This window comes from Rana temporaria, chromosome 12 (assembly GCF_905171775.1).
Source record: "Rana temporaria chromosome 12, aRanTem1.1, whole genome shotgun sequence".
Classification (NCBI taxonomy): domain Eukaryota; kingdom Metazoa; phylum Chordata; class Amphibia; order Anura; family Ranidae; genus Rana; species Rana temporaria.
In genome coordinates this window covers 133653338-133673393 of record NC_053500.1, presented here as the reverse complement: position 1 = coordinate 133673393, position 20056 = coordinate 133653338, and the positions used below count along the sequence as shown (strand labels likewise).

General features: G+C 45.9%; 1 protein-coding gene across 1 annotated transcript in view; it reads right to left on the bottom strand.

Annotated features, from left to right (window-relative positions):
• Window positions 1-18965: 18965 nt before the first annotated feature.
• Window positions 18966-20056, bottom strand: part of CA10 (carbonic anhydrase 10) — a 181191-nt gene continuing 180100 nt past the window's right edge. Inside the window, exon 9 of the mRNA XM_040330765.1 lies at window positions 18966-19588. Coding sequence (XP_040186699.1) covers window positions 19566-19588 — 23 coding nt within the window. The 3' untranslated portion in view covers window positions 18966-19565. The remainder of the gene's footprint in view (window positions 19589-20056) is intronic.

Below are 20056 nucleotides of genomic sequence, written 5' to 3'. Positions count from 1 at the left end.
CGACTTCCACTCTGTCTTTCTTCTTTTGCAAAATGTATTGGCTCTGTAGTCCAGAAATAAGAAAAGGGCTCGCTGGGGGTACAGGACACCCGAAAACGGCAGCAAAAACCCCTCTACTTGTAGTATCTTTAATCTCTCCCACAGGCTAATGCAGATTCAGTAGGCCAGACGGACATCTTCTTTTAGGGCCAGGTTACACCAGACGCAGTTCCGTGTGCTTTTTTTCCTGCACAAAATGCATGCAGTGTTTTCCATGTATTCCAATGGCTCTAGTTGGCTCTAGTTCACACCGTGCAGTCACTTTCTGCACCAGAAACTAACCAGAAACTGACTGCATGGTGTGAACTAGAGCCAATTCAGTTGTATCTTCTTGCTCTTCCTATTGAAGAATACTCAACAGGCAGAAGCAAACAATGTGCTTGGAGGAAACCCAACAAACCCAGATAATGTAAACAGGGCCACAGCTACAGCCTCACTGCCAATACTTAAAGGGGCTGTAAAGGTAATTTTTTCCCCCCTAAATAGCTTCCTTTACCTTAGTGCAGTCCTCCTTCACTTACCTCATCCTTCCATTTTGCTTTTAAATGTCCTTATTTCTTCTGAGAAATCCTCACTTCCTGTTCTTCTGTCTGTAACTCCACACAGTAATGTGAGGCTTTCTCCCTGGTGTGGAGTGTCGTGCTCGCCCCCTCCCTTGGACTACAGGAGAGTCAGGACGTCCACTAACACACAGCTCCTTTTTCTATCTGCAACTTAGAGAGCGTCCCGACTCTCCTGTAGTCCAAGGGAGGGGGCGAGCACGACACTCCACACCAGGGAGAAAGCCTCGCATTACTGTGTGGAGTTACAGACAGAAGAACAGGAAGGGAGGATTTCTCAGAAGAAATAAGGACATTTAAAAGCAAAATGGAAGGATGAGGTAAGTGAAGGAGAACTGCACTGAGGTAAAGGAAGATATTTAGGAAAAAAAATTACCTTTACAACCCCTTTAACATGGACTAGGTACTCTTCAGCCTAAAGCAGGGTCCCCATATGTTTTAACCGCTTACCAGATGTACCCCCCTTCATGACCAGGCCATTTTTTGTGATATGGCACTGCGTTACTTTAACTGACTATTTTGAGGTCTTGCGACGATGTACCCAAATAAAACGTGTGTCCCTTTTATCGGGGGGGGGACGCCCCTCTCTTGCCACGCTTCGGTCGTCTCTACTGCCAATACATAAGGTTTAGAGTTTTACCTGCAAAGGGATTTGTAAATTGGCCAGCCATTCTTGTAATACACACAGCTCTGCTAGTCAATTAGATAGTCCTGGTATATGATTGTCTCTTTCTGTGGAGGAGGTTGTAACCCGAGGGGTCACTCGGTGGTTAGCACTTCTTCCTTGCAGCACTGGGGTCTTCCAATTTACATCCCAGCCAGGATACTACCTGTGTGGGTACACTCAGCCCTCACAGGGCCTATGCATTGATACCCTCCCATGTGAACAAGGCCTTACTGAGTATTTAGGGGATTCTCTTGACACCTGACTGTTGTCACATTTTTGTAAAACATGCCAAGAGCTGAATAGTTATAAAGATTTTTCTGTGTTAATAATACAGTTTCTGTTGAATTTCTAACATAAGAATCATTTGTACAATAGTGTTATATCATGATGACACGTGGGGGAAAATAAATGTATTTTTTGATATTTTACATATTGCTGTTTTCTGAATTACTTTGTGAAATATAAACTAGGGTTGTCCCGATACCAGTATCGGTATCGGGACCGATACCGAGTATTTGTGGGAGTACTCGTACTCCCGCAAATACCCCCGATACTAAAATAGAATACTTGTCCCCCCCCCCCCCCCCCAACGCCACCGCAAACCCGTCGCCGCAAAGCCGCCGCCGTTAATCAGCGTGCGGGGAACAGCTTCCATTTGAATAGCTTTATCCCCGCCGTGTATAGACACTCCCCCTTTGCGCGGGATTGGACGCTGATTAACGGCGGCATCAAGGTATGGGGGACACGGCTGGAATGTGGGGGACACGGCTGGAATGTGGGGGACACGGCTGGAATGTGGGGGACACGGCTGGAATGTGGGGGACACGGCTGGAATGTGGGGGACACGGCTGGAATGTGGGGGACACGGCTGGAATGTGGGGGACACGGCTGGAATGTGGGGGACACGGCTGGAATGTGGGGGACACGGCTGGAATGTTGGGGGACACGGCTGGAATGTGGAGGGCATGGCTGCATTATGTGGGGGACACGGCTGGAATGTAGGGGACACGGCTGGAATGTGGAGGGCACGGCTGCATTATGTGGGGGACATGGCTGGAATGTGGGGGACATGGCTGCAATATGTGGGGGACATGGCTGCATTTGGGGACACATTTAAAAAAAGTATCGGTATTCGGCGAGTACATAAAAAAAAGTATCGGTACTTGTACTCAGTCCTAAAAAAGTGGTATCGGGACAACCCTAATATAAACAAAAACAACGCACCTTTGGGCAAATGCGGTACTGCACACCCCATTAGCTGGAATTCTGCTCGTTTGGCGAGACAACAGGATTTAAAAAAAAAAGTTGCTCGTCTTTCAAAACGCTCGTTAATCGCGTTACTCGTAAACCGAGGTTCCACTGTATATGCTTAGGTTTATTTTTGAATGACAGGGTCACTTCATTGCCTATGACCTTGGAATGAGACCTCCAGCAAGCTCACATAGGGGTGAAGGTCAGAAGTCCACAAACAATCTCTCTTCTACAATTGAGCGACCTTCTAATCAGCGATTCCTTTTCTAATCATCCTATGATGGTCAGAGAGGGAACGAGGAGAGAGCTTGATTGCCTGGTGGGTGATACTCGGCAACTAATTACAACTGTCATACGTGTTTCAATAGAAGAGCAACACTAATTGCTTTCTGTACACAATCTGCAACCTGCCCACCGTATTGTACTGAGAAGCAGAACAACCAATCCGTGATCTTTGCTGCTCCATTAGAATTGGCACGCAAAGTTGGACTGGTGCGCTTTCTATGCCAAGGGGCGGCTGCGTTGGCCCCTGTCTGGCTCCGGAGAGACCAGATCTGTACAATCAATATATCCGTCTTCTGCAGGTGTCTGGGCCCCGGGAAGAGGATGTTTTTTTTTTTTTTTTTAAAGCGCCTAGCAGCAGCCTGTGCGCTCGCTTTGATGATCGGGCACAATATTTCCCCCCCGGCTGCTTGGCAGTGAAAGGATTAATTAATTTCAACGCTGGAAGAAGCACTGGCTGTCATTAAATGCCAGGCTGAATACATAAAAACAAGAGGGATTATCATACAAGGTGAATTTATTTGGCTCGGTTGGTAATTATCTCACATATGAATGAATTTGGATGTGGCAGGGAACAGGCGAAGTCTGCCATTGGACCACAAGATGGCGCTGTTGTTGCTTATTGTCTCTCAAGCAGGAGAACCAAATCACAAAGTCCATTCTTTGAAATAAAGTTGGGAGCCTTTTTTTTTTTTTTTCTTCTCAGGATAGTTGCATTTTTAGCACATTATTATTATTATAATAAAGGATTTATATAGTGCCAACAGTTTGCACAGCGCTTTACAACATGGGGGGGGGGGGGGGGGGGGGGGGGGGGGGGGGGGGTTTAATACTATTACTTTTTTTTTTATAACGCTTCAGTTAATAAAAATATAGAAACCTCACATTGCCACTAGATGTCACTGTTGCTTTTTTTTTTTAATACATATAGCTGGATTCAAAGAGAGATACGCCGGCATAGCAGTAGATACTCCGACGTAACTACGAATCTACGCCGTCGTAAATTGAAGCATATTCTGGAAACCAGATACGCTTAAATTAGGCTAAGATACGAGCGGCCTAAGTCTCCTACGCCGTCGTATCTTAGGGTGCAATATTTAGGCTGGCCGCTGGGTGGCGCTTCCGTTGAGTTCGGCGTAGAATATGCAAATGACTAGATACGCCAATTCACGAACGTACGTGCGCCCGTCACAGTAAAGATACGCCGTTTCTGTAAGAGATACGCCGCATAAAGATAAAGCTGCCCCCTAGGTGGCGTAGCCAATGTTAAGTATGGCCGTCGTTCCCGCGTCGAAATTTGAAAATTTTACGTCGTTTGCGTAAGTCGTCCGTGAATGGGGCTGGACGTAATTTACGGTCACGTCGAAACCAATACGTCCTTGCGGCGTACTTTGGAGCAATGCACACTGGGATATGTACACGGACGGCGCATGCGCCGTTTCGGTAAAAACGTCAATCACGTCGGGTCACCAATCATTTACATAAATCACGCCCCCTCATCCTCATTTGAATTAGGCGCGCTTACGCCGGCCCCATTGGCAGTCAGCACCTCTCATCCAGATGTATCTGAGGCTGCTGAACTTCAAATTTCTAACCCCAACTTTCCTTTTCTGAGGCACAGCACTGAGGATTGGAGTGTGGGCAGACACAGAGGGGACGGTGTGGGGGGGGGGGGGGCAATAGGTGTAGATCGAGCCCTCTCTCAGGCAGTGTGAAAGAGACAACTGCAGCCATAAACCCTGCTGGCAAGCTATAGTCCAGGCTAAAAAATGTGTCCGGGTTTCAGGCTTTCTGAAACCCGGACACATGATTCCAAACCCGAACTGTCCGGGTGAATCCTGGACAGGTGGCAACCCTAGGCCCGGGCGGCCGCGCTAGTAAGAGTCCTGGTGGTTCCAAACTTCTTCCATTTACAGATGATGGAGGCCTCTGTGCTCATTGGGACCTTCAATGCTGCAGAAATGTTTCTGTTCCCTTCCCCAGATTTGTGCCTCCATACAATCCTGTCTCGGAGGTCTACAGACAATTCCTTGGACTTCATGGCTTGGTTTGTGCTCTGACATGCACTGTTACCTGTGGGAACTTATATAGACAGCTGTGCGCCTTTCCAAATCATGTCCAATCAACTGAATTTACCACAGGTGGACTCCAATCAAGTTGTAGAAACATCTCAAGGATGATCAGTGGAAACGATGGACCTGAGCTCAATTTTGAGTGTCATGGCAAAGACTGTGAATACTTATGTACATGGGATTGTTTTTTATTTTTAATATGTAGCACCCTGGAGTTTAGACAGGGAGCTCCTAACAAATTAGTTATCTTGGTCGATTTGATGGAGATCCATTGATTTGCACTTTTCTCTTTTACCACAAGGTGGCCGGGTACTTGGTGGTACAAGATATGAAATAGGCAACCCACGGTCAGGTTTATGGGTATATGGGGCATCTCAGCCAATGGGCAGGGGTTTTCTTGAATCCCTTGGCCTGCTAGGAGAGCCTATATATTCGGGTGAGGTCAGGTGTTCTGTGCCACCTGGACAGCTGTCTGGGTAGATGTGTGTTGTATGCCCGGACTGCTAGGCCAGAGATTGAGCCTATCCCAGGGGCATCTGGCTGTTAGGCTGTCTGAGGGCCTATCTAGAAGTGAGAGAGCAGCGCAGAGTTGGGATTGTGGCTTGTAGTCCAACCAGAAGTGATGGTTCTGCCGGCCGGAGAACCTGACGAGGTCGGAGGTAGAAGGAAAGCTGTCGCCACTAAAGGACCATCCACTTTTACCAGGGACCACAGTGAGTAACAGAAGAAAGTACCGGAACCATATTCTCACCGAATGGGCACACTGGCAGCATTTCATGGGGCACAGTAGCGGCAATTGATGGGCACAGTGGCTGCGTTTGATGGGGCACAGTGGCTGCGTTTGATGGGGCACAGTGTCAGCAATTGATGGGGCACAGTGGCTGCGTTTGATGGGGCACAGTGGCTGCGTTTGATGGGGCACATTGGCTGCGTTTTATGGGGCACATTGGCTGCGTTTGGGGCACAGTGTCAGCAATTGATGGGCACAGTGTCAGCAATTGATGGGCACAGTGGCTGCGTTTGATGGGGCACAGTGGCTGCGTTTGATGGGGCACAGTAGCGGCAATTGATGGGCACAGTGTCAGCAATTGATGGGCACAGTGTCAGCAATTGATGGGCACAGTGGCTGCGTTTGATGGGTCACAGTGGCTGCATTTGATAGGGCACAGTAGCGGCAATTGATGGGCACAGTGTCAGCAATTGATGGGCACAGTGGCTGCGTTTGATGGGGCACAGTGGCTGCATTTGATAGGGCACAGTAGCGGCAATTGATGGGCACAGTGTCAGCAATTGATGGGCACAGTGGCTGCGTTTGATGGGGCACAGTGGCTGCGTTTGGGCACAGTAGCGGCAATTGATGGGCACAGTGTCAGCAATTGATGGGCATAGTGGCTGCGTTTGAAGGACACAGTGGCTGCAATTTATGTTTTTTTTTTTCAGTTTGTTTGCCCCCCCCCCCCCCCAAAAAAAAAATTAAGCATCAGCCACCACTGGATGGGACGCCATCGGGGTAGCGCAGCCATAGGAACAAACGCCTTTTACAGGAAAATTCTCAAAATGTGAAGACAGAGATATCTGAAAGCTCTTGCGGTAACCTGGCTTCCAAAACAAAAATCCAATAAAGCTCGGCTCTGATATCACCCCCTCTAGAATCATTACACACTAATCCGGAATCTGCAGCATGTTTCCATGACAACAGAACTTGCGATCTGATGCCGGTTCTGATATTACCAGTACATGGAAGCTTCTCACTACACATCAGCAGGTAAAGCGTACCTGACTTTATAAAAGGCAATTAAAGACTTTGTTCACCTTTACTAAAAAAAACTAAAAAAAAAAACTGCCTATGTAGATAACGGCGCCTGTAGATAAAAAACAAACTGTGCTGCTTAGACAGACTAACTTTTGAGACAGAGAAAGGGACTGAGGACAGAGATTCCCCAGTCTCTTTCTCTGCAGCCAGGCAGCAGGGGGAATCTGCACAGTACAGGGTGATTAGGGTGTGCCAAGACACACCTTACACCCTATGTGCGCACGCCTATTCGTATATTATATACATGTGTATGCTCGCCCAAGCGTATGACTTTCTTTACCTCGCTGCTATTCCTCTAGCCCCAGATCTTCTGTAGACCTAGCAACGCCCCTGCCGAACAGTAAGAAAGATATAGACAGTCTCAGAATGTATCGGACAGCTATTTTAGAGGGGATGAATTCAGTTGACAAGAGACTTACTGTACTAACCCAGTGTTTCTCAACTCCAGGCCTCAAGGTGCTCAAACAGGTCATGTTTTCAGGTTTTCCCTCAGATGAAACGGCTGTGGTAATTACTAAGGCAGTTAAACTGATTAAATCACCTGTGAAAAATAATGGAAAGCCTGAAAACGTGACCTGTTGGGGCGCCTCAGGCTGGGTTCACACTACTACACTACTTTCATCCTACTTTGCTCTGTGTTCAATGTTTCCCTATGAGAGCGTCTTGTAGCGTCCGACTTTGAAAATTCTCCCTGTACTACTTTTGGTCCTACATTGATCCTACTTCAGGCCCATTGAATATCATTGAAGTCGGACCAAAGTAGTATCCTGTTCATGAAAGTAGGATGGATGTAGGACCAATGTAGGATAAATGTAGGACCGATGTAGCAGAGCAAAGTAGGATGAAAGTAGTGTAGTAGTGTAAACCCAGCCTCAAGAACTGGAGTTGAGAAACACTGATCTAACTTTAGTAAGATGGCAGAAATCTTTCAACAGGCTAATGAAAGTCCAGGACGGTTTTATAAGAGACTATGGGAAGCTTTCAGATTGTATACACCCTTCGATCCAGAGGCAAATGATAATAAGAATTTGATAAATTCAGCCTTTGTCAGTCAGCATGCAAGAGACATCAAAAGGAAATTACAGAAGCAAGAGGGGTTAAATAAAACGAGAAGATCGGAGAATGAAAAAAAAACGTTGATTTACTGGCAGAAGCCCTGACAGAAGAAGTTCAAAGAAGTAGAGAATGCTTAGACGGAGGCTCGAGAAGGAGGGGGAGAGGGAAAAAGTCTATGTTCAAACTGGAAAGAAGTTATGTGCTGAAGAAGTTGTCACTGTGTCAGGAGACGTGTGTTTGAGTCCCACACCAGGTACAGGCATTGATGGATTACAAGGGAAGTTACTGGTTCTCTGATAGCCGAATGGTCAAATTCCAGGCCATGCTGTGTGAAAATCCCTGAATCCATTTAGAGACTGTTAACACTCTAAACCCAGCCACTCTGCTTCCCACCTCACCAGGACCCCTAGCATATGACCGCCTCCAGGTAATGGATGAAGTCTATGCCAGCCGGCCACACTTGGAAGACAGCCCCTTGGGAAAGTCGGATGTTGAGTATTTCACTGACGGCAACAGCTTTGTGAAAGACGCATAGCTGCCAACAGTCCCAATATTCCCGGGATATTCACAGTATTTAGACCCTTGTCCCGGTCTGTCTGGGAAAATGGCTTTGTCCCGGTATTCGGTAGGCAACACGTCACCGGCTGACCAGCAGCCGCAACTTCTGGCTACCAAAACATGGCTGCAGGGTTTCTTCTCTGGCTAGCAGGTCTCTCCTCTGTGTTCAGCGGAGAGGGAAGGGGCCTCTGACCCGTGCAGCTAACCGTGCGTCGGAGGCCTGCAATGGGTTGCCTACCGAATGCCAGGAGATCCCGCTGCCGTCCACCCCCCTGCTCCCCCTGCTTAATTCTTAGCTGGCAGCCAGAGGTGCAGGGCAGATGCTGCAGGCACCACAGTTGCAGTTAAGTGGCCATCGAGTGATCTGCTGGATGTTCTGTGTGTTGGGGGGGAGTGGGGTACAGAGCTGGGTTGGAGGTGCACATCAAGTCCTGTACCATGTCCGCACCCTCTTTGACAGTCTCTTGTAATGTGTTCGCAAACTCTTTGACAGTCTCCTGTACCATGTCCGCACCCTCTCTGGCAGTTTCTTGTACTATGTCCGCAACCTCTCTTACCATCTCTTGTATCATGTCTGCACCCTCTCTGACCATCTCCTGTACCATGTCCTCACACTCTCTGACCATCTCTTGTATCATGTCCGCACACTCTCTGACCATCTCTTGTATCATGTCCACACACTCTCTGACCATCTCTGGCATCATGTCCTCACCCTCTCTGACCATCTCCTGTACCATGTCCTCACCCTCTCTGACCATTTCCTGTACCATGTCCTCACCCTCTCTGACCATTTCCTGTACCATGTCCTCACACTCTGACCATCTCTTGTATCATGTCCGCACACTCTCTGACCATCTCTTGCATCATGTCTGCACCCTCTCTGTCCATCTCCTGTACCATGTCCTCACCCTCTCTGACCATTTCCTGTACCATGTCCTCACACTCTCTGACCATCTCTTGTATCATGTCTGCAGTCTCCAACCATCTCTTGTATCATGTCCGCACACTCTCTGACCATCTCTGGCATCATGTCCTCACCCTCTCTGTCCATCTCCTGTACCATGTCCTCACCCTCTCTGACCATCTCCTGTACCATGTCCTCACCCTCTCTGACCATCTCCTGTACCATGTCCTCACCCTCTCTGACCATTTCCTGTGCCATGTCCTCTCACTCTCTGACCATCTCTTGTATCATGTCTGCAGTCTCCAACCATCTCTTGTATCTGTTTGATGGGATCTGCCAGGGGGGGTGGTGTTTGGTGTATCTTTATCTGCTGATTGTTAAACTTTCTGGAATACACATATTTCTATTGTGGTGTAGGATCTGAACCTGCTGTCTCTCATCCCTCTTTCTTTCCTTCCTTCTCTCTCCTTCCCTCCCTATCATCTCTTTCTTTCTTTCTTTTTCTTTCTTTCTCCCTTTCTCTCTCTCTCTCCCTCTTTCTCCCTTTTTCTCTTTTTTCTCCCTCTCAATCTCCCTTTCTTTCACCCTCTATTCCTCTCTTCCTTCTCCCTCCATCCCTCTTTCACCTCAGACTATAACCACACCCCTTTAAGCCACGCCCAATAGTTCATTTAAACCACGCCCATTTTCCTACCACGGCGCACTACTACAGCCAGGTCTTCTTGTCCACATCAGTGCCTGACCTCACAAATGGGCTTCTGGAAGAATCGTCAAACATTCCCATAGACATACTCCTAAACCTTGTGGACGGCCTTCCCAAAAGACTTGAAGCTTCTATAATTGCAAAGGGTGGGCCAACTCAATATTGAACCCTACGGACTATTACTGGGATGCCATTAAAGTTCATGTGCGTGTAAAGACAGGCGTCCCAATACTTTTGGCAATATAGTGAAAGTACATTTCAATAGACCCATGAGTAAGTCGCGTGCCTGTGACGTAACGCGTAGGGAGGAGCCTGCGATCGAATCCGAGTGCATCGGATCGAGCTGAGGAAACAGCATACTGAGCGGCGTTTCATGCTTTATTGAAAGCGGGGATTCGTGAGTGTATATGCTGATGCTCTGAATTACATTTACGATCTGTCATCGAATATTGCGCAATGAGGTTTTCTTTCTTTCTTTCATGTAATACCTGCCTGTGAGTGCCTGTTCATCTGATCACAGCGGTGAAGTGCTGGATCAGCATTCATACTGAAGGAGGTGTTTTCCTGATTGGGACTTTGCTAATCACTGTGCACTATTTAAGGACTTGGTTGCATTTCACAGTATATGGAGATTTTATCTCCCTGATTAGTTTGTACGTTTTATCACTTTTAAGTTAATATTAGCACATCTATATATTATATAAGTGAAAGTACAAGCACACCCCTACACAGGTTAAACTAGATGGACTGGTGTCTTTATTCAACCTTACTAACTAGGAAACAAAAGAGAGGCCCAGATTCTCAAAAGAGATACGACGGCGTATCTCCAGATACGCCGTCGTATCTCTGCGTAGCGCCGTCGTATCTATGCGACTGATTCTTAGAATCAGTTACGCATGGATATTCATTAGATCCGACAGGCGTAAGTCTCTTACGCCGTCGGATCTAAACTGCAATTTTTTTTTGCCCGCTAGGTGGCGCTTCCGTCGATTTCCGCGTCGAGTATGCAAATTAGCTAGATACGCAAATTCCCGAACGTACACGCGGCCGACGCAGTAAAGTTGCGTTAGGCTTTTCCTGGCGTAAAGTTGCCCCTGGGTCTATGAGGCGCAGCCAATGTTAAGTATGGCCGTCGTTCCCGCGTCGAAAATTAAAAAATTGACGTAGTTTGCGTAAGTCGTCTGTGAATGGGGCTGGACGTCATTTACGTTCACGTCGAAACCAATGACGTCCTTGCGACGTCATTTGGAGCAATGCACACTGGGATATTTTAGAGACGGCGCATGCGCTGTTCGTTCGGCGCGGGGACGCGCTTCATTTAAATGAAACACGCCCCCTACCCGCCGAATTTGAATTCCGCCGGGTGATTTACGCTACGCCGTCGCAACTTTACAGGCAAGTGCTTTGTGAATAAAGCACTTGCCTGAAAAACTTGCGGCGGCGTAACTTAACCACTTCGTTACCGGGCCTATTTTGGCACTTTTCTCCTTTATGTAAAAATCACAATTCTTTTGCTAGAAAATTAATCAGAACCCCCAAACATTATATATTTTTTTTTTAGCAGACACCCTAGGGAATAAAATGGCGGTCATTGCAACTTTTTTTCTCGCACAGTATTTGCGCAATAATTTTTCAAGCGCCTTTTTTTAGGGAAAAAAACAGTTTAATGAATTAAAAAATAACAAAACAGTAAAGTTAGCCCAATTTTTTTGTATAATGTGAAAGACGATGTTACGCCGAGTAAATAGATACCTAACATGTCACGCTTTAAAATTGCGCACACTCATGGAATGGCGCCAAACTTTGGTACTTAAAAATCTCCATAGGCGATGCTTTAATTTTTTTTACAGGTTACTATTTTTGAGTTACAGAGGAGGTCTAGTGCTAGAATTGTTGCACACGCTCTAACGCACGCAACGATACCTCACATGTGGGGTTTGAACGGTGTTTACATATGTGGGCGGGACTTGCATGCGCGTTCGCTTCTGCACGCAAGCGACCGGACAGGGGCGTTTTAAAATTTTTTTTTTTTTTGTTTTTATCACTTTTATTCCTATTACAAGGAATGTAAACATCCCTTGTAATAGGAATCACTATGACAGGTCCTCTTTATGGAGAGATGTGGGGTCAATAAGACCCCACATCTCTCCTACAGGCTTACAAGCATGAAATATGTGGGCGGGACTTGCATGCGCGTTCGCTTCTGCACGCAAGCGACCGGACAGGGGCGTTTTAAAATTTTTTTTTTTTTTGTTTTTATCACTTTTATTCCTATTACAAGGAATGTAAACATCCCTTGTAATAGGAATCACTATGACAGGTCCTCTTTATGGAGAGATGTGGGGTCAATAAGACCCCACATCTCTCCTACAGGCTTACAAGCATGAAATCGGTGAAAAAAAAATCACCGATTACATGCCGACAGCCGCGATAGCGGCTTTGTTTAATTCCGGTTACCGGGCGTGACGTCATAATGCCACACCCGGTCCTCCGACGGTCATAGAGATGACTGTGACCGTCTGGTCACCAGTCATCTCTATGGTTCACCAACGAGCGCCGGCCGATTCGCTCTCCGGGCCCCCGATGGCACGGGAGAGCCCGGAGAAGCACCGGATGGCGGCGGGAGGGGCGGGGGACGTCCCCTCCCGCTGCCTAGAAAAACGATCGAGCGGCGCCGCTTTGATCGTTCTTCTGGTGCACAGAATCACCGCACAAAGCCGAGGACGTCCCAGGACGTCCTCCGGGTCTGAAGTGGTTAAATGAGATACGTTACGCCCGCACAATTTTGCGCCCATCTACGTGAATCTGGGCCAGAGTCTCTGGTTGGTCAGTTGTGGCCAACTTACAAAGCCCCCTCCTTTTACGGTTTATCTATTACCTTCAAATGTCTATATTTTCCTTTTTTTTTTGAGCCACCCAAAGTCAGAATGAGTTTTTCAAGAAAATTTCATAAGTCGTGGCACAATAGAACAGGCTGTGCCAAAGTGATATAGAACAGTTCCTCCACAGAAATGCACAATAATATTACCCAGCGCTTCTCCACCAGCGCACATCAGCGGGAGATGTACTATAAGCACAAAGGAGTAACGATAATACATTTATCAACTATAAACATAGACACATAGTGATAAAATGAAGCAAAACAACCACACTTATGTTAGAAAGCCTCGTAAAAAGAAATGGAAATAATAGAAAGAGAGTTATAAAGATGGAAAGCTCCTTCAATCCAAGCCCATGGGATGGTGGCGGGCATTATAAATCAGCACAAAGTGATGTATAAAAGCGCTTCTACATAATTAAAGTGCTAGAAAAGTGCTAAAATATAAATATACAGTAAGATTGGAGGCTGCGAAACTGCGACATAATAACAGTGGTTGCTTTATGGAACTTATAGAAACTATTGTGTGTTTTAAAAGAGTATTGTTCGAGTTGTTATTGTAAAGTCTGTGCTCTCTGGTTCTAGCCCCTATGTCACTCGGCGGGTAGGGGGCGTGTTTCATTTAAATGAAGCGCGTCCCCCAGTGTGCATTGCTCCAAATGACGTTGGTATATAGGGACTGGCAGGCAGGACCCCTTCCTTGTCATTGGTGGTTAGCAGAATTAAGATTACCCCTTCCTTGTCATTGGTGGTCAGCAGGATTCAGATCACCCCTTCCTTGTCAATGGTGGTTAGCAGGATTAAGATTACCCCTTCCTTGGCATTGGTGGTCAGCAGGATTCAGATCACCCCTTCCTTGGCATTGGTGGTTAGCAGTGGCGGCTGGTGCTCAAAATTTTTGGGGGGGCGCAAAGGAAAAAAAAATTGCAGTCTCACTGTGCCCAAACGCACTGTGCCCAAACGCAGCCACTGTTACATGCCATCAAATGCAGCCACTGTGCCATCAATTCGCACCACTGTGCCATGCCATTAAACGCAGTCACTGTGCCATGCCATCAAATGCAGTCACTGTGCCATCAATTCGCACCACTGTGCCATGCCATCAAATGCAGTCACTGTGCCATCAATTTGCACCACTGTGCCATGCCATTAAACGCAGTGACTGTGCCATCCATTGTCACCACTGTGCCATGCCATTAAACGCAGCCACTGTGCCATACATTGTCACCACTGTGCCATGCCATTAAACGCAGCCACTGTGCCATGCATTGTCACCACTGTGCCATACATTGTCACCACTGTGCCATGCCATTAAACGCAGCCACTGTGCCCTTTAACGGTCGCCGCTGTGCCAATTGTCCCCACTGTGCCCTGTAAATTGCGTTCTCCCCCCCCCCCCCCGCCCGGCACTTACCTTTACTGGAGTCAGGCATCCACGTCCCACGATGTCTTCTCCCGCCCTCGATGACTGACAGGCGTCTCAGCCAATCAGGTTACAGGTAGCCAGAACCGGCCAACCTGATTGGCTGAGACGCCTGTCATCTTATTCAAGGGGCGTACAGTCTGTGCGCTCCGAGAATAAGCTTCCGGGACCCGAGGGCTGTATTGGGAAAGCCTATCAGAGCTGTTGGCTTTGATAGACATTTCCGTACAGCCAACCAGCTGGCGTTATTCAGATGGCCGGACATTGAGCGCCGAGCATCTGAATAACAGCGGCAGCGGCGAAAATAACATAGATTCGTGCAATGCATGAATCTATGTTATTTCACTCAGTGGAGGTGAGAGCCAGAGGGGGCGGCGCTCCAGCGCCCTCTATGGACGAACCGCCACTGGTGGTTAGCAGGATTAAGATCACCCCTTCCTTGGCATTGGTGGTCAGTGGAATTCAGTTTACCCTTTCCTTGGCATTGGTGGTCAGTGGAATTCAGTTTACCCTTTCCTTGGCATTGGTGGCCAGTAGGGTTCAGGCCACCGCTCTTCCACATAATTTGTGGTCAGTGAGTTAAGCCCTACCCCCTTCTCCAGCATTGTGTGAGGTTCACTTATGCCCTGTACACACGATTGGTTCATCCGATGAAAACGGACCGATGGATTTTTTCAGATAAAAAAAACGATACAATAAAACGATCGTCTGTGGGCAAGTCCATCGGTTAAAAACCCACGCATGCTCAGAATCAAGTCGACGCATGCTCGGAAGCATTGAACTTAATTTTTCTCAGCACGTCGTCGTGTTTTACGTCACCGCGTTCTGACACGATGGTTTTTTTAACTGATGGTGTGTAGGCAAGACTGATGAAAGTCAGCTTCATCGGATATCTGATGAAAAAATCCATCGGTCCGTTTTCATCGGATGAACAGATCGTGTGTACAGGGCATACGTTTTTTCACCGATGGGAAAAAAAAACGATGGGGGCCACACACAATCGGTTCGTCCGATGAAAACGGTCCATCGGGCCGTTTTCATCAGACGAACCGATCGTGTGTATGCGGCATTAGCCTTACAGGAGGAGCTTAATTTCCAGCACCACACCATAACTCTGCCTCCTTTACTGGTTGAGGTTATACTTTTAGGATGGAAGTGTGAGAGAAGGGGCACTGTAATGATTTTGCTGACCTTAGTCATCTTTTTTTCTTAACCAGTACTAGATTCTGTCAATGATATAAAGTAGTGTCTTGCATATTAGCTACATACACGTACCTGGTTTCCCCCCGGAAAATAAGACCTACCCCGAAAATAAGACCTAGCGTTATTTTCCAAGAGGGTTGCAATATAAGCCCTACCCCGAAAATAAGTCCTAGTTTAAAAAACATGTAAAATCCTATAATCCACTATGTTACAGTAGAATATAATGTACAATGTGTGTGTTTCTGTAATAAAATTGCGGGGTAGAGAGCTCCGGCGGGTCACAGAGGTGCAAAGCGGCGCTATAACAAAGGTATTTGGCACAATTATATTACAGAAACACACACATTGTACATTATATACTACTATAATACAGTGATTTATAGGATTTTACAAGCATTTTAACTCTGTTCACACTGGGGATTCCTGACAGGCAGGGAGAGAGAGGGGGGGGGGGGGATAAGACGCCACATTACATGGTAAGACCTACCCCGAAAATAAGCCCTACTGTGTTTTTTTTGTTGCCAAAATGAATATAAGACCCAGGCTTATTTTTGGGGAAACACGGTGGCATAATACTTTTTGCGAATGCCAATGCAAATCCTTACCTGCTTTTGTTTTGTAAATAGTAACATAGTCCATTCCAGAGCACTCAAGTAGATCCTACAAAAATAATCTTCTGCCTCCTGTAATCATATCATCAACTTCAGTGTATCAATACATGAAAGTAACTCACAGAACAGCTTGTGTAGCAATTATACATGTTATGTCAATTTTCGAGGAAAACTGGGTTTTCTGTTAGCTGTAAGTAATACTAAAGGGTCATACTTGCTCAGCCGTGCCTTTTATTGATTTGCCATTAGCCATATGATTTATGTGAGAATCTGTTTCATGTTTGGTAGTCCCACTAGATCATGTCGTAAGGATGTAAAGGAAACCGAGAACTGAGTCAGAAGATGGTACAGATCTAGGTCAGCTGTAGATGAGGTTACAGTGTATGTGTGTAATACGGAGCTATTAAAATACTCAATTATAAAAACTGCTCTGTATCTATCTATCTATCTATCTATCTATCTATCTATCTATCTATCTATCTATCTATCTATCTATCTATCTATCTATTCCTATTTCATGTTTGTTTTTTTTAAGATATAAAATACTGTATGTCTCTGTCTATATACCGTACTTGTCAATTTGCCACCAATACATTTTACAATTTCCTTTAGATTTACTTTCAACTATTTACTGTGTTTCCCCGAAAGTAAGACCTACCCTGAAAATAAGACCAGTAGCTAGATTCAGAAAGGTTTACGCCGGCGTATCAGTAGATACGCCGACGTAACTCTGAATCTACGCCGTCCTAAATTTAAGCGTATTCTGGAAACCAGATACGCTTAAATTTGGCTAAGATACGAGCGGCGTAAGTCTCCTACGCCTTCGTATCTTAGGGTGCAATATTTACGCCGGCCGCTAGGTGGCGCTTCCGTTGAGTTCGGCGTAGAATATGCAAATGCCTAGATACGCCGATTCACGAACGTACGTGCGCCCGTCGCAGTAAAGATACGCCGTTTACGTAAGGCGTTTTCCGGGGTAAAGTTATTCCAACAAATAGCTGGCCTAGTCAATGTTAAGTAGGGCCGTCGTTCCCGCGTCGAAATTTGAAATTTTTACGTTGTTTGCGTAAGTGGTCCGTGAATGGGGCTGGACGTAATTTACGTTCACGTCGAAACCAATACGTCCTTGCGGCGTACTTTGGAGCAATGCACACTGGGATATGTACACGGACGGCGCATGCGCATGGGTCACCACCCATTTACATAAAACACGCCCCCTCATCCTCATTTGAATTTGGGGGGGAAGACAGCACATTACATGGTAAGACCTACCCCGAAAATAAGCCCTAATGTGTCTTTTGTTGCCAAAATTAATTATTAATTATAGACCCGGGCTTATGGTCGGGGAAACACGGTAGTGCAAGGGCCTGCCTGATTGCATACAAATTGAAAGTGTTTAGGTTTGACCTTATATGGTTTTGGTAAATCTAAAGTAAAATTGAATAATGTAAGTCTAAATATCTTTCTGTCTTAGCAAAATTCTCTTTATTCAATGAAAGACAGGATTAGTTATCAGTGTGTGTTAGCCTCTTTGCACAAACGTGGCAAGTGGGCCCCAACAATGGCTGTACACATACACTATATTACCAAAAGTATTGGGACGCCTGTCTTTACACACACATACTTAAATGGCATCCCAGTCTTAGTCCTTAGTGTTCAATATTGAGTTGGCCCCACCCTTTGCAGCTATAACAGCTTCAACTCTTCTGGGAAGGCCGTCCACAAGGTTTAGGAGTGTGTCTATGGGAATGTTTGACCATTCTTCCAGAAGTGCATTTGTGAGGTCAGGCACTGACGTTTGACGAGAAGGCCTGGCTCGCAGTCCCTGCTCGCATTCATCTCAAAGGTGTTCTATCAGGCTGAGGTCAGGACTTTATGCAGGCCAGTCATGTTCCTCCACCCCAAACTCGCTCATCCATGTCTTTATGGACCTTGCTTTGTGCACTGGTGTGCAGTCATGTTGGAACAGGAAGGGGCGGTCCCCAAACTGTTCCCACAAAGTTGGGAGCATGAAATTGTCCATAATGTCTTGGTATGCTGATGCCTTAAGAGTTCCATTCACTGGAACTAAGGGACCAAGCCCAACCCCTGAAAAACAACCCATAACTATACACCGGAAAAAGCCGAACGCAAACGACGTAAAAAAATGCGCCGGCCAGGCGTACGTTCGTGGATCGCCGTAACTAGCTAATTTGCATACTCAATGCGGAATTCAACGGAAACGACACCTAGCGGCCGGCGGAAAAAAGGCACCTAAGATCCGACGGCGTACTAAGACGTACGCCTGTCGGATCGATCCGAGATGCCGTCGTATCTTGTTTTGTAGATACAAAACAAAGATACGACACGGGAACTTTAAAATTACGCGGCGTATCACTAGATACACCGGCGTAATTCTTTTGTGAATCTGCCCCTACGTTTTGCCCAGACATACACCAGTGGCATAGCTTATTTATAGGAAGTTTTCTGGATCCCCATATAATAAAACCATTCTAGTTATTACAAGATCTTTAATAACATTTATTAAGATGCTGACAGTAACCAAACACAATTAATGAGTAGTTTTAGAAAAGGGTGACAACCTTTTTTTTTTCATTTTGAAATGGAATGAAAAAAAAAAAGGGGGGGGGAAAGAGGGAATAAAACAGCTCAGTCGAAAAAATAAATAAAAATAGAAATGGATTCCTCCTGGAGCTGCAACCAGAATCTCTGTGCAATTTTTTTCGGAAACAAAACTTGAGAAAGACGAAGCATCGGATTGGATTACGGATGGTGGAGACAACTGTGCAGAACATAAAAATGACTAAAATGCAGCATAAAATAATAATCATAAAAAAAGCTGTTAACAGAACAAAAAAAAAAAAAAAACAATGATGATTTTAGCTGGATAACAAAAATGTTTGTCTTCCTTTTTTTTAGGGAGCTATTGGAGAGGAAATAAATAATTTTATGTCTTTATACTCTTTAATAATATATATATATTATACATATAATCACTCGTCATCTCGCCTTGTTCGGAAGCAACCTGAACAACCGTAGCCTAGAAACAGTCTTTGTTTTTCGTTCACGTCCGCTCTCCCATCTCTCTTCTTCTTTTTTTGTTTTTTTCATATTTCGTATGCGGTTATGATAAAGCAGGTCAAGGGGACTCCCAAAAATTTGTGGAATGAGGTTATGGATGCACTTCAAAAGTGTCCAAAGCAAATGTTTTTTTTTTTTTTATAGAAAGAAAGCCATCTGTATGTACAAAGGCAGTCAAGTCTTCGTCTGCGTTGGTTGTAAATTGTCATAAACCGTAGCGCGTTTGCCTCATCCCTTGAGGTTTTATGGACGTTTTTTGAAACGTTTATTAAGTTTTGCTTTTCTTTCTTTTTTTTTCTGCTTTTTCATTTTTTTTTTTATTTTTTTTTGCCGCCAAACTGCACATGATGGGTGCTGTTAATGAAGTACATGTCCAAGGACGTGGATGGAGCTTGGTGCAAAGTATGTCAATCCAGGCCGACGGGCGACTTGGTGACTCTTCTTGGTGGGTTTGACTAATAGGTTCACTTTAGAAGCCATTCATTCACTAGGAAGGAAAATACAAAATGACAAAGTCAATCATGATTTATATTCTGCTATTTGTAAAACAAGGCGGGTTGAAAGAAGCCATAAGTTATAAGATGAATAGCACATTGGTCAATATTGATCTGCAGCTGTGGAAACTGCTTCGAATTAACCCAGTCTTTGTCTGTTAGTAATTTTTGAAGCTGACATCAGGCAAACAGATAAATACTCACATTTATAGAAGCTGTTTTACCTGCCAGTTCCAATATGCAGGGCCGCTGATAAGGGGGTAGCACTTGCCCTCCTGTATGGGCAGGGCCGCTGATAAGGGGGTAGCACTGGCCCTCCTGTATGGGCAGGGCCCGCTGATAAGGGGGTAGCACTGGCCCTCCTGTATGGGCAGGGCCGCTGATAAGGGGGTAGCACTGGCCCTCTTGTATGGGCAGGGCCGCTGATAAGGGGGTAGCACTGGCCCTCCTGTATGGGCAGG